The 12,089-nt window shown below is 44.9% G+C and overlaps 1 protein-coding gene across 1 annotated transcript; it reads left to right on the top strand.

Moving 5' to 3' along the window:
- The first annotated feature begins 885 nt into the window (after positions 1–885).
- On the top strand, positions 886–3,794 carry LOC123084675 (protein EMBRYO DEFECTIVE 514). The gene is made up of 2 exons (XM_044506159.1): positions 886–1,344; positions 3,267–3,794. The coding sequence occupies exons 1-2, from the start codon at positions 1,006–1,008 to the stop codon at positions 3,609–3,611; spliced, it is 684 nt and encodes a 227-aa protein (XP_044362094.1). The 5' UTR covers positions 886–1,005; the 3' UTR covers positions 3,612–3,794.
- The last annotated feature ends 8,295 nt before the right edge of the window (positions 3,795–12,089 follow it).

Here is a 12,089-nt window from a genome sequence, read left to right as displayed (position 1 = left end):
TGCGCAAGGTGTACGTTCGAGACTTTCACGCTGCACATACGTACAAGTAGGGTTAATGCAAAAGCTGGCTCGTTTTGGAGTGTACTGACAGCCCGTGCTGCCAATCTGCACAGTGCCCAGACCAATGGGGCTTCCAAGCAAAGCTCAAAAAAAAAAATTTTGAAGCTTGAAGTTACTTGTTTTTTCATTGTTAAGTCTTTCATCAATGTGCAAAAGTTTCATGATGAGAAAACAATCGTGATGTTTTGAGCAAAAGTAATAAAATTGATGTTACAAAAAAAATTGAAAGCATTTTGGAGCACTTTTTGGTTGTCACACGCATTCTATCAAGTGCGTGAAAATAAGTAGAAAACTAGTAAACGTGTTGCCAAAAACCCAGTAATTTTTATTTTTGCCTTCAGATTTTCGCTGTTCATATCAGTGCTGTCTTTTATATTTTATCATGGGTAAAATTGTATTTGTCACAACATAAAACATAGTGAAATTGCATTTTTACTATCAAAATGTCCATTAGAAACATGCACTCGTGTTGCTAGAGCATTCTCCATGTGTTTTCTTATTTTTTATTTTTTATTTTTTATTTGTTTCGACAGCAGCCGTAATTTCCGACGTTGTTTTTATATTTTCAGAGATTGTTCGGAAAATATATATTTTGGAGTGGAGGGAAATAATTCTTTTCAGGAGTTTATTTTAGCAAATTTTGAGGAGGTTGAAAATAAATGTATACTCCGTAAACTAAAAAGAGAGCAGGCCGGGCCCGAGGAGTGACGCAGATTACTTTCCTCTCTGCTCCTGGGCTGCCCTCCAGTGGGCCACTTGGGCTCTCCTCGTTTTATTCCTTCGTTGCATTCCCGTGCGAACGCTTGATTCTTAAGCACTCGTCCCCTCCTCTCCACACCCAGAGGACAGAACCCCCAAAACCCTACGAGCAAGCCGCCGCCACCGCCACCGCCTCCGTGTCCCCGGCTACGATCTCCGGCCACCCTCCCGCGCGCACCTCCGGCCATGGCTGAACCCGAGGTAGCGGCCGCCGCAGCCGCGGCCATGGAGACCGAGGCCCCGGAGGCGAACCCTAGCCTGAAGAGGGAGCGGGAGGAAGGGGACGACTCCGGCCCGGTGGCTGCGGCCGAGGAGGCGGAGGAGGCGCCGGCCAAGAAGGCGAAGGTGGAGGAAGAGGCGAAGAAGGCGGAGGATGTCGCCGGGAACGGGGAGGAAGAGGGGGCCAAGGGTGAGGAAGGGAAGCCCGTCAAGCTGGGGCCCAAGGAGTTCGCCACGGCCGTCGACATGTTCGACTACTTCTTCGCGCTGCTCCACTCGTGGTCGCCGAACCTCGAGTTCAACAAGGTGAGACCGTCAGCGTTAGGATTCAGCCAATCGCTTGTGCCATGGTGATGTTATTGGTGTTGCGCCTATATTGTGATTTGCTATGAGTATTGCGTTTGTAGTCCGGTCCACGGTAGTCACAAGCTGGTAGGTTGATTTGATTAGCTGGGGGAGTTCGTGGTGCCTGGGCCTGCGTTAGGCAAATCGTTTTTTACATCGATTTGTTCCAAGTAAACTAACTAATTGTACTCGACAAATGCACTGTGAAGGTTACAAATTTGCAGTTGGTCAAGGTTGAACGAACTGGTTGTAAGTTGGATCTAATATTATGCCATGCGTAGACCTCACAGCTTCCTGATTTGACCCTTTACCTGTTTAGAGGTCTAGTTATTTACTTTCTAATGCAATTATGTATCCTGAAATGTTAGTTTACTAGGGTGGTAGCAACCTATTGGTTTGATTTGATTAATTTCAGTGTTCTAGTATACTTGGATTAAGCAAGGTTGATCTTCTACTTCCATTTACCTGTGTTTATTATTACTCCCTCCGCCCAAAAAAGTGACGCAGATTTAGTACTCCCTCCGTCCCAAAATTCTTGTCTTAGATTTGTCTAGATACGGATGTATCTAATACTAAAACATGACTTGATACATCCATATTTAAACAAATTTAAGACAAGAATTTTGGGACGGAGGGAGTACATAGTTAGTACAAAGTTGTACTAAATCAGCGACACTTATTTTGGGAGGGAGTGTGAATTATCATATATAGTGTTAGATTACACCTGCTAATTAAGGTCTTCTTTCTTTGACTGGGTTGTTTGGGTTTCCATATGACTTTTGTCATTCAGTGGTTTGTGGTTGTTTTTGGTGCATAAGTTGAATATTTTTTCATGGTGCTCTGCCCCAAGTGTGTGTAATAGTTTGTCTTTAGCGTTCATGGTCAGCGTTGATATCACAATCACAAGTTGATCTAGTCAAGACATTAACCTTCTCTTTCCATATGAGTTTTGTAATGAGTGTATATGTGGTTGTTTTTGGTGCATATGTTGATCTATTTTCATGGTGCTCTGCCTGAAGTGTATGTAAATAGTTTGTCTCTAGAGTTCATGGTTAGAGTTGATATCTCAATCACACTTAGATCCTGTCAAGACATGAAAACTCATTGGTTTTCTGGTTCCATACGAGGTTTGCTATTGGTTGGTTATCTCTTTTTTTCCGGTGCATCTTATTTGCCCTCCTCGCACAATGTTCTGTGTTCTGCTCCAAAATATTTTAGTCAGTTGAATTTAGTATTGCTGTCAATCAGGAGGATATATAGGCCATAAGCTGTGTTGTGTTGATCTGATCCTGCAGATTAAGGATTTGGCGTTAATATTGACTATGTAAAGTCATTGCGTGAATATTGTTAACATTCCTTCCAAGTTTGCAGTGCCTATGTGGTTATGCAATACTGGAGAGTGAACCTTTTGCTCTTTCTGCTGGGCATTGCTAGACTTATGAAAACTTGCGGTGCTTTGCTATGTAAACTTTATTACAGCTTAAGGATGGTATAAATGAAATAAATTTGACTTGTCTTCTATTGCGTTGGTGTAATCTTATTTAAATTTGATTTAGAAACTTTGAATTGGCTGGCCCAGATTGTGCTGCATATATTCATTTATCATATTGATATGTTGACGACTTCTTAGGATCATGTTACTTGATGCTTTTGATTTGCCTCTGGTGTATTGTATGCCCTTCAAGCTTTAGTTATTATCCAGATGAAAGTTTGTTATTGCATCTGGGCTGTGAAACAATGTAGGATTATGTTAGTTGATGCTTTTGAGTTGCCTCCAAGGTACTGTATGCCCTTCAAGCTTAGTTCTTATTATCCAGATGAAAGTTCGTTATTGGCATCTTCATTCGGACGCAGAGTGCTAACTTGAATATTACCTTTTACAGTACGAGCAGATGGTGTTGGAGGACCTGGTGAAGAAAGGCCACGCTGAGCCCGCCAAGAAGATTGGATCAGGCGTGGAAGCCTTTGAGATCCGCAACCACCCAGTGTGGCAGAGCCGCTGTTTCTTCATCCGCAGGGTTGATGGGTCCGCCGATGATTTCAGCTTCCGCAAGTGCGTCGACAACATACTCCCTCTCCCCGAGGACCTGAAGGCCGGCAACAAGAACTCAAATGGCAAGAAGGGTCACCACTTTAAGGGCAACGGTGGCAGAGGAGGAGGACGAGGCGGTGGCCGTGGTGGAGGTGGCTTCCGTGGCGGTCGCGGCCGGGGCAGGCGGGGCAACTAGGAACCAACAATATTCCCCACAATTTTGCGTGCCCAATGCCAACCCTTGCAGCTGAGGCATTTATCATGAGCTATGCGTGTTTGTTTGCCTGTCCTAGAGACCCATTATCCACCTATATGTACTACTGCGCGACTGATATATGATGATCCTTGGATGCTTTGCCATCATGTTGTTTCCGCTTTCTGTTATTCGGTTATCACTCGAGCTTGGCGTGAATTGAAGGTGGCGCCCGGCCGGTGCTGGTCTTTTTACGACGGCGTTCTCTGCGGGTGATCACCGGAATTGACCGCTTTCTCCGGGAAGGGAAAAAGAATGGATGCTTTCTTGGCCACTTGTAGGCATATTTATCCGGCTATGCACTAGTGCTGTCTCTCCGTTTGTCTGCTGAATTGCCGGCTTGTTCAGCCACCACTAGGCTACGGGTCGGCCGAATGGCTGGCACTGCTGTTGCTGGATTCTTGGCGGCTCCATGGGAATTCCGCAGCCTTTGGCAACGGTGATTGTCAGTGAAACTCTGTGCGCATATAGGAAGAAGAAAATAATAATATGCCCGTGTAATATCCTATTCGAACCAGACGTAGCAACTGGGTTTGCTCGGTGACGTGCGTGCTTTAGGTAGGAAAAAAAGTTTGGATGCGCACGAACGGGGTGTGTCCGTGTGTGTGTGTGTGTGTGTGGATAAGATCATAAGATCCACATCGAGCTGCTGCGATTGGTCTTTCCTGCTGAAATCAGCGTGCGCCGCTGTCGCCGTCTGCCGGAGCCTTGGAAGCGTGACGGCGTCGCTAGCAAAATCGCTCCGGCAACCCAGTTTAGCTCGTCACCCTCCCCGTGTTCTTAGATACTGTGCGTGGCAAGGGCTATGCTTGACATCGGGAACGATAAGGGCATCTTTGATTCAAAGGGCTTCTATAGGATTTTTAAGGGATTGAAATCCTTATGAATTTTCTCTGTATTGGTCGTTTAATTCATAGGAATTTTTCCAAAAATTGACTTGCAAAACAGTCATTAAAATTTACTTTGATACCTGTAATCTGAGTTTGTGGCCTTGTATAAGGGAATGGAGGGATTCTAGCATCCACCCTTTCCCGCAAAAAAAAAGCATCCACCCTAACCTTTTGTACGAAATCCTTTATTTTTCCTGTGATACAATCAAACAAACTCAAATCATATAGAAATCCAATGATCATATCATTTCAATCCTATATTTTTCATATTCCCGCATTTTTGCAATCCTGCGAATCAAAGAGGCCCTAACCTTTGCCAAAAGGGTTGATTAGATGTTCATTCCCCTTTTTTGCGATGAATTAGATGTTCGTCTTACAATGCACGCTAAGTCAATTTGCATGCTTGCCCGCAAAAAAAAAGTCGATTTGCATGCAAATTAATCTCTCGAAAGTTGCAGACTTCTCTATTCATGAGAAAAGTGTTTTTAGGATTATTTTTTTTATTTTTACAATATTCATAAAGAGAAGTGGAAGGACAAATAGCGACGTGATGTATCGCCACACACAATCTTTGGCCTATATGAGTATAGGACTTAGCACTCATCTGCGTAGCATATTATTATTTTTGGTACAAGACAACAGTATATTTATAAGAAAACATGTTTTGCATTGTAACCGATGTAACAGTTCAATACTCCCTCCTTTTCGGTTTATTTCGCTCGTCTCACTTTCATACTTTTTTTCATATTGTAAGTCTTTTTTACACTGTTATCCTGTAACATCCACGATGCGGCTATATCTCTCACGTGTCGGGGCATGACTTAGAGGCATAACCGCATTGTAGGCAATGTCGCAAGAGGGGTAATCTTTACACATCCCATGTACTGAATAAGGAAAGAGGTACATAGTTAGCTTACAATCGCCACTTCACACAATAGCATAAATATATCATTACAATCATCCAGATACAATCAAGGTCCGACTACGGAACCAAAATAAAGACAACCCCAAATGCATAATGTCCCCGATCGCCCCAACTAGGCACCACTACTGATCGTCTGGAAAGAAAACGTAGTATCGTCCTGAGTCCTCATCGAACTCCCACTTGAGCTCAGTCGAATCTCCTGGAATGGTATCATCGGTCCCTGCATCTGGTTTTGAAGTAATCTGTGAGTCACGGGGACTCAGCAATCTCACACCCTCGCGATCAAGACTATTTAAGCTTATAGGTAAGGTAAAAGGTATGAGGTGGAGCTGCAACAAGCACTAGCATATATGGTGGCTAACATACGTAAATGAGAGCGAGAAGAGAAGGCAATGGCACGATCGAGAAACTATGATCAAGAAGTGATCCTAGAACAACCTGCGTTCAAGCATTACATGAGACCGTGTTCTTTTCCTGGACTCCGCCGAAAAGAGACCATCACGGCCACACACACTCTGTTGATTCATTTTAATTAAGTTAAGTTTCAGGTTTTCTATAACCGGACATTAACAAATTTCCATCTGACCATAACCGTGGGCACGGCTTTCGAAAGTTCAAAACCCTGCACGGGTGTCCCAACTTAGCATATCACAAGCTCTCACGGTCAACGAAGGATATTCCTTCTCCCAAGACAACCCGATCAGACTCGGAATCCCGGTTACAAGACATCTCGACAATGGTAAAACTAAACCAGCAAAGCCACCCGAATGTGCCGACAAATCCCGATAGGAGCTGCACATATCTCGTTCTCAGGGCACACCGGATGAGCGCTCCGTACAACTAAAACCAAACCTTGAGTTTCCCCAAGGGGGCGCTGCAAAGGGCTCTAGTTTGGACCAACACTCGGAGGAGCACTGGCCCGGGGGTTTAAATAAAGATGACCCTTGAGTCCGCGGAACCCAAGGGAAAAGAGGCTAGGTGGTGAATGGTAAAACTAAGGTTGGGCCTCGCTGGAGGAGTTTTATTCAAGGCGAACTGTCAAGGGGTTCCCATTATAACCCAACCGTGTGAGGAATGCAAAATCAAGGAACATAGCACTGGTATGACGGAAACTAGGGCGGCAAGAGTGGAACAAAACACCAGGCATAAGGCCGAGGCTTCCACCCTTTACCAAGTGTATAGATGCATTAAAGTAAACAAGATATAATAATGTGTTGGAAATATGCCCTAGAGGCAATAATAAAAGCATTATTATTATATTTCCTTGTTCATGATAATTGTCTTTATTCATGCTATAATTGTGTTATCCGGAAATCGTAATACATGTGTGAATAATAGACACCAACATGTCCCTAGTAAGCCTCTAGTTGACTAGCTCGTTGATCAACAGATAGTCATGGTTTCCTGACTATGGACATTGGATGTCATTGATAACGAGATCACATCATTAGGAGAATGATGTGATGGACAAGACCCAATCCTAAACATAGCATAAGATCGTATAGTTCGTTTGCTAGAGTTTTCCAATGTCAAGTATCTTTTCCTTAGACCATGAGATCGTGTAACTCCCGGATACCGTAGGAGTGCTTTGGGTATACCAAACGTCACAACGTAACTGGGTGACTATAAAGGTATACTACGGGTATCTCCGAAAGTGTCTGTTGGGTTGACACGGATCAAGACTGGGATTTATCACTCCGTATGACGGAGAGGTATCACTGGGCCCACTCGGTAATGCATCATCATAATGAGCTCAAAGTGATCAAGTGTCTGGTTACGGGATCATGCATTACGGTACGAGTAAAGTGACTTGCCGGTAACGAGATTGAACGAGGTATTGGGATACCGACGATCAGATCTCGGGCAAGTACATACCGATTGACAAAGGGAATTCTATACGGGGTTGCTTGAATCCTCGACATCGTGGTTCATCCGATGAGATCATCGAGGAGCATGTGGGAGCCAACATGGGTATCCAGATCCCGCTGTTGATTATTGACCGGAGAGCAATCTCGGTCATGTCTACATGTCTCCCGAGCCCGTAGGGTCTACACACTTAAGGTTCGGTGACGCTAGGGTTGTAGGGATATGTATATGCAGTAACCCGAATGTTGTTCGGAGTCCCGGATGAGATCCCGGACGTCACGAGGAGTTCCGGAATGGTCCGGAGGTAAAGAATTATATATAGGAAGTGCTATTTCGGCCATCGGGACAAGTTTCGGGGTCACCGGTATTGTACCGGGACCACCGGAAGGGTCCAGGGGGTCCACCGGGTGGGCCACCTATCCCGGAGGGCCCCATGGACTGAAGTGGGAAGGGATCCAGCCCAAAGTGGGCTGGGGCGCCACTTCCCCCTAGGGCCCATGCGCCTAGGGTGGGGGAAACCCTAAAGGAAGAGTCCTAGGAGGGGAAGGCACCCCCTAGGTGCCTTGGGGAGGAGGGATTCCTCCCCTTGGCCGCACCCCCCTAGGAGATTAGATCTCCTAGGGCCGACGCCCTCCCCTTGGCCCTCCTATATATAGTGGGGAGATGGAGGACTTCTTACTTTGATCTTTGGTGCCTCCCTCTCCCTCTCCAACACCTCCTCCTCCTCCATAGTGCTTGGCGAAGCCCTGCCGGAGTACTGCAGCTCCACCATCACCATGCCGTCGTGCTGCTGCTGGAGCCATCTCCCTCAACCTCTCCTTCCCCCTTGCTGGATCAAGAAGGAGGAGACGTGGCTGTTTCGTACATGTGTTGAACGCGGAGGTGCCGTCCGGTCGGTGCTAGGATCTTCGGTGATTCGAATCACGTCGAGTACGACTCCCTCGTCCCCGTTCTTTGAACGCTTCCGCTCGCGATCTACAAGGTACGTAGATGCATCTAATCACTCGTTGCTAGATGAACTCCTAGATGGATCTTGGTGAAACCGTAGGAAAATTTTTGTTTTCTGCAACATTCCCCAACAGTGGCATTATGAGCTAGGTCTATGCGTAGTTCTCTTGCACGAGTAGAACACAATTTATTGTGGGCGTTGATGTTGTCAACTTTCTTGCCGCTACTAGTCTTATCTTGCTTCAACGGTATTGTGGGATGAAGCGGTCCGGACCAACCTTACACGTACGCTTACGTGAGACCGGTTCCACCGACTAACATGCACAAGTTGCATAAGGTGGCTGGCGGGTGTCTGTCTCTCCTACTTTAGTTGGAGCGGATTCGATGAAAAGGGTCCTTATGAAGGGTAAATAGAAGTTGAAAAATCACGTTGTGGCTTTCACGTAGGTAAGAAAACATTCTTGCTAGAACCCTACTTCATCCACGTAAAACTTGCAACAACAATTAGAGGACGTCTAACTTGTTTTTACAACAAGTGCTTTGTGATATGATATGGCCAAAGTTGTGATGAATGATGAATGATCTATATGTGATGTATGAGATGTTCATGCTATTGTAATAGGAATCACGACTTGCATGTCGATGAGTATGACAACCGGCAGGAGCCATAGGAGTTGTCTTTATTCTTTGTATGACCTGCGTGTCATTGAGAAACGCCATGTAAATTACTTTACTTTATTGCTAAACGCGTTAGCCATAGTAGTAGAAGTAATAGTTGGCGAGCAACTTCATGGAGACACGATGATGGAGATCATGGTGTCATGCCGGTGACAAGATGATCATGGAGCCCCAAGATGGAGATCAAAGGAGCTTTGTGATATTGGCCATATCATGTCACTATTATTATTTGATTGCATGTGATGTTTATCATGTTTTTAGAACGACGGTAGTAAATAAGATGATCCCTCATAATAATTTCAAGAAAGTGTTCCCCCTAACTGTGCACCGTTGCGACAGTTCGTTGTTTCGAAGCACCATGTGATGATCGGGTGTGATAGATTCTAACGTTCACATACAACGGGTGTAAGACAGATTTACACATGCAAACACTTAGGTTGACTTGACGAGCCTAGCATGTGTACAGACATGGCCTCGGAACACAGAAGACCGAAAGGTCGAGCATGAGTCATATAAAAGATACGATCAACATGAAGATGGCGACTGGACGGCGCGACAACGAGGAGGCGCGCGCGGGCGGGCGGCGACGGCTTCGGGCTGGGAGGGCCCCGCCTGGGCCCCGGCGGGCCGGCGCGGGGGAAGTGGGCGCGGCCCACGTGGCGGCGTGCGACTGGTCGGGCGGCGGCGGGCGGACACGTCCGTCGGTGGGGAGCTTCGTCCGGCGGCGGAGGGGGGATTAGGTTAGGGTTTCATCCATGATTTTTGGGGGGAGATGCCTTTTTATAGGTAGAGGGAGTTAGGAGGCTCCAAATTGAGCACGGTTTTCGGCCGCGATCATGATCGAACGACCGAGATGATGGAGGGGGTTTAGGTGGGTTTTGGGCCACTTTGGAAAGGTGTTGGGCTGCAACACGCACGAGGCCTTTACGGTTCCTCGGTTAACCGTTGGAGTATCAAACGAAGTCCAAATGGCACGAAACTTGACAGGCGGTCTACCGGTAGTAAACCAAGGCTGCTTGGCAAGTCTCTGTCCAATCCGAGAACGTTTAACACCCGCACACGAAAAGAGGTACAAAGGGACACCGGAGGACATAGGAGCGCCGGAATGCAAAACGGACAACGGGAAAAATGCTCGGATGCATGAGACGAACACGTATGCAAATGCGATGCATATGATGACATGATATGAGATACATGACAAAGACAAAAGCAACACAAAGGCAAAAACCCAACAACGAGGAAATATCATAACTTAGTGCCAGAAATGGCAAGAGTTGGAAAACAAATATGGCAGGTTACATATGGGGCGTTACATATCCATTACATGTTCATATTTTAAGATGCATTAAATTGATACACGCAAATATTAAAAGAAACCAACAAATGCATGTAACCATTCCACTCATTTGGTGGTCATCCATGCATACACTATAATTAATGCAGATTAAATTTTGAGTAATTTTATTAACTACACGACACATTCCTCCACTCGCCATCTACCTTGGTTGATGAGATTTCGGATTTCAGCCCTATAAACCGGAAAGGAGGGAATACCAAACGACAAAGCTAAACAAATCCACTTTCTCACGGAACTATCTAAACACACCGCTCCGGCAACTCGAATGTGAGTGACGAGGGCTGAGACGGTCCGCTGCTACTCCAAGTTCTGAAAGACCCTTGCATTGCGCTATTTCCAGAGATTCCACGTAATGAGAATGACCATTGAATCAAAACCTCTCCTGATGCATTAAAAAAAAATCTCCTGATTCATATATATAATACTCTCCTGATTCTCTTCAACAAAGGTTTTCTTGACCTCAGATACCACTCCGCAAGGCAGTCACACTTTGTTGGGACCGAAACCTAAATCTGAAGCTCCATGAAGCATTTGCACCAAAGCTCTCTCGCATTCACATATTGCATAAGTATGTGATCCACGTTGTACTCCTCCTGATTGCAAATAAAGCAAGGCGAAGTGCTCTGTTGCAAGATAAATATATTTGAAGTAGAGTAAAGAAAGACGGCACACTGTAGGTAAGAAATGAATACAAGATCATACATGTGGATATTTTGGTTGGGACATGAGTTGGGTAATAAATCTTCCTAACCCCATGTACATAAATATAAGGGTATGCATTGGTTCAGAAAACTTGCGTGCCATATCCTTCCGTGTTACATCTAGCACTTAATACTAACATAACTGTATATTTTTGCGGTGAATGATTTTAAACGGAAATATGCGACTAAAACATGACATACAGTACAGCGGGGAGAAACATTTAACTTAAACTTCAAGAAACCATGAGACAATCGTATTATTTTTCTCTTTTTTTTGCAATTTAGCAAAAACTTATGTGTAATATGTCACTTTTTTGCACGGAATAAATATAAATATGCATATAAAATACAGGCGTAAGGCCTCAGGTCTCATGGTCCAATTTTTTTTATTTAAATGCACACATGACCTAGCACGTTGAGTGCAACGGAGCGTATGGAAGATATGCCCTCAAGTTGTAATGCGAATTATCCATGATCGTCGATTTTGTGCTATGGAGGTTTGAAAAATACAAATATATAACTTGCATAGTGTTTTCGTAACACAAATTGTGTGTGTGCGCGCGCATGTTTTCCTCAAGAAACACTCCAAATAATAAGATGTATATGGATTTATTTATTTTTACACATTTCTGATTAAAAATACAAGTGCAAGTGTACAATTGTACATTGCACCAATATTTGTTTGCCAAGCTTGCAACATTTCTTTTTACCCCTTGGTCACCTCGGCGTTTTGACGATTCGAGGGGCACCGGCCGTAATTCGCGTTTACTCAACGTACGTAGTACTACATGCCCAATGTTTTTCTCATGATGATGAGGGTGTACACCACGGCCGCAGTTAGCCCTAGTAATCAGTCCAGAAAAATCATCATGTCAGAAATAACATACAGCTATCTCAACGAAGGAGAAGAGGAGATCTGTATTTCTGCATCGGTAAAGGAAACGGAAAAGGGCGAGAGAGAGAGCCCACCCAAGCAGCAAACCCGGAAATTAAAATTAACCAAACTCAATCAAAAAGGGAAAAGAAAAAAATTTACACGATTTCTGCGCCCTTCTC

This window comes from Triticum aestivum, chromosome 4A (genome assembly GCF_018294505.1).
Source record: "Triticum aestivum cultivar Chinese Spring chromosome 4A, IWGSC CS RefSeq v2.1, whole genome shotgun sequence".
Taxonomy (NCBI): domain Eukaryota; kingdom Viridiplantae; phylum Streptophyta; class Magnoliopsida; order Poales; family Poaceae; genus Triticum; species Triticum aestivum.
This window is presented reverse-complemented; position numbering and strand designations above follow the sequence as displayed.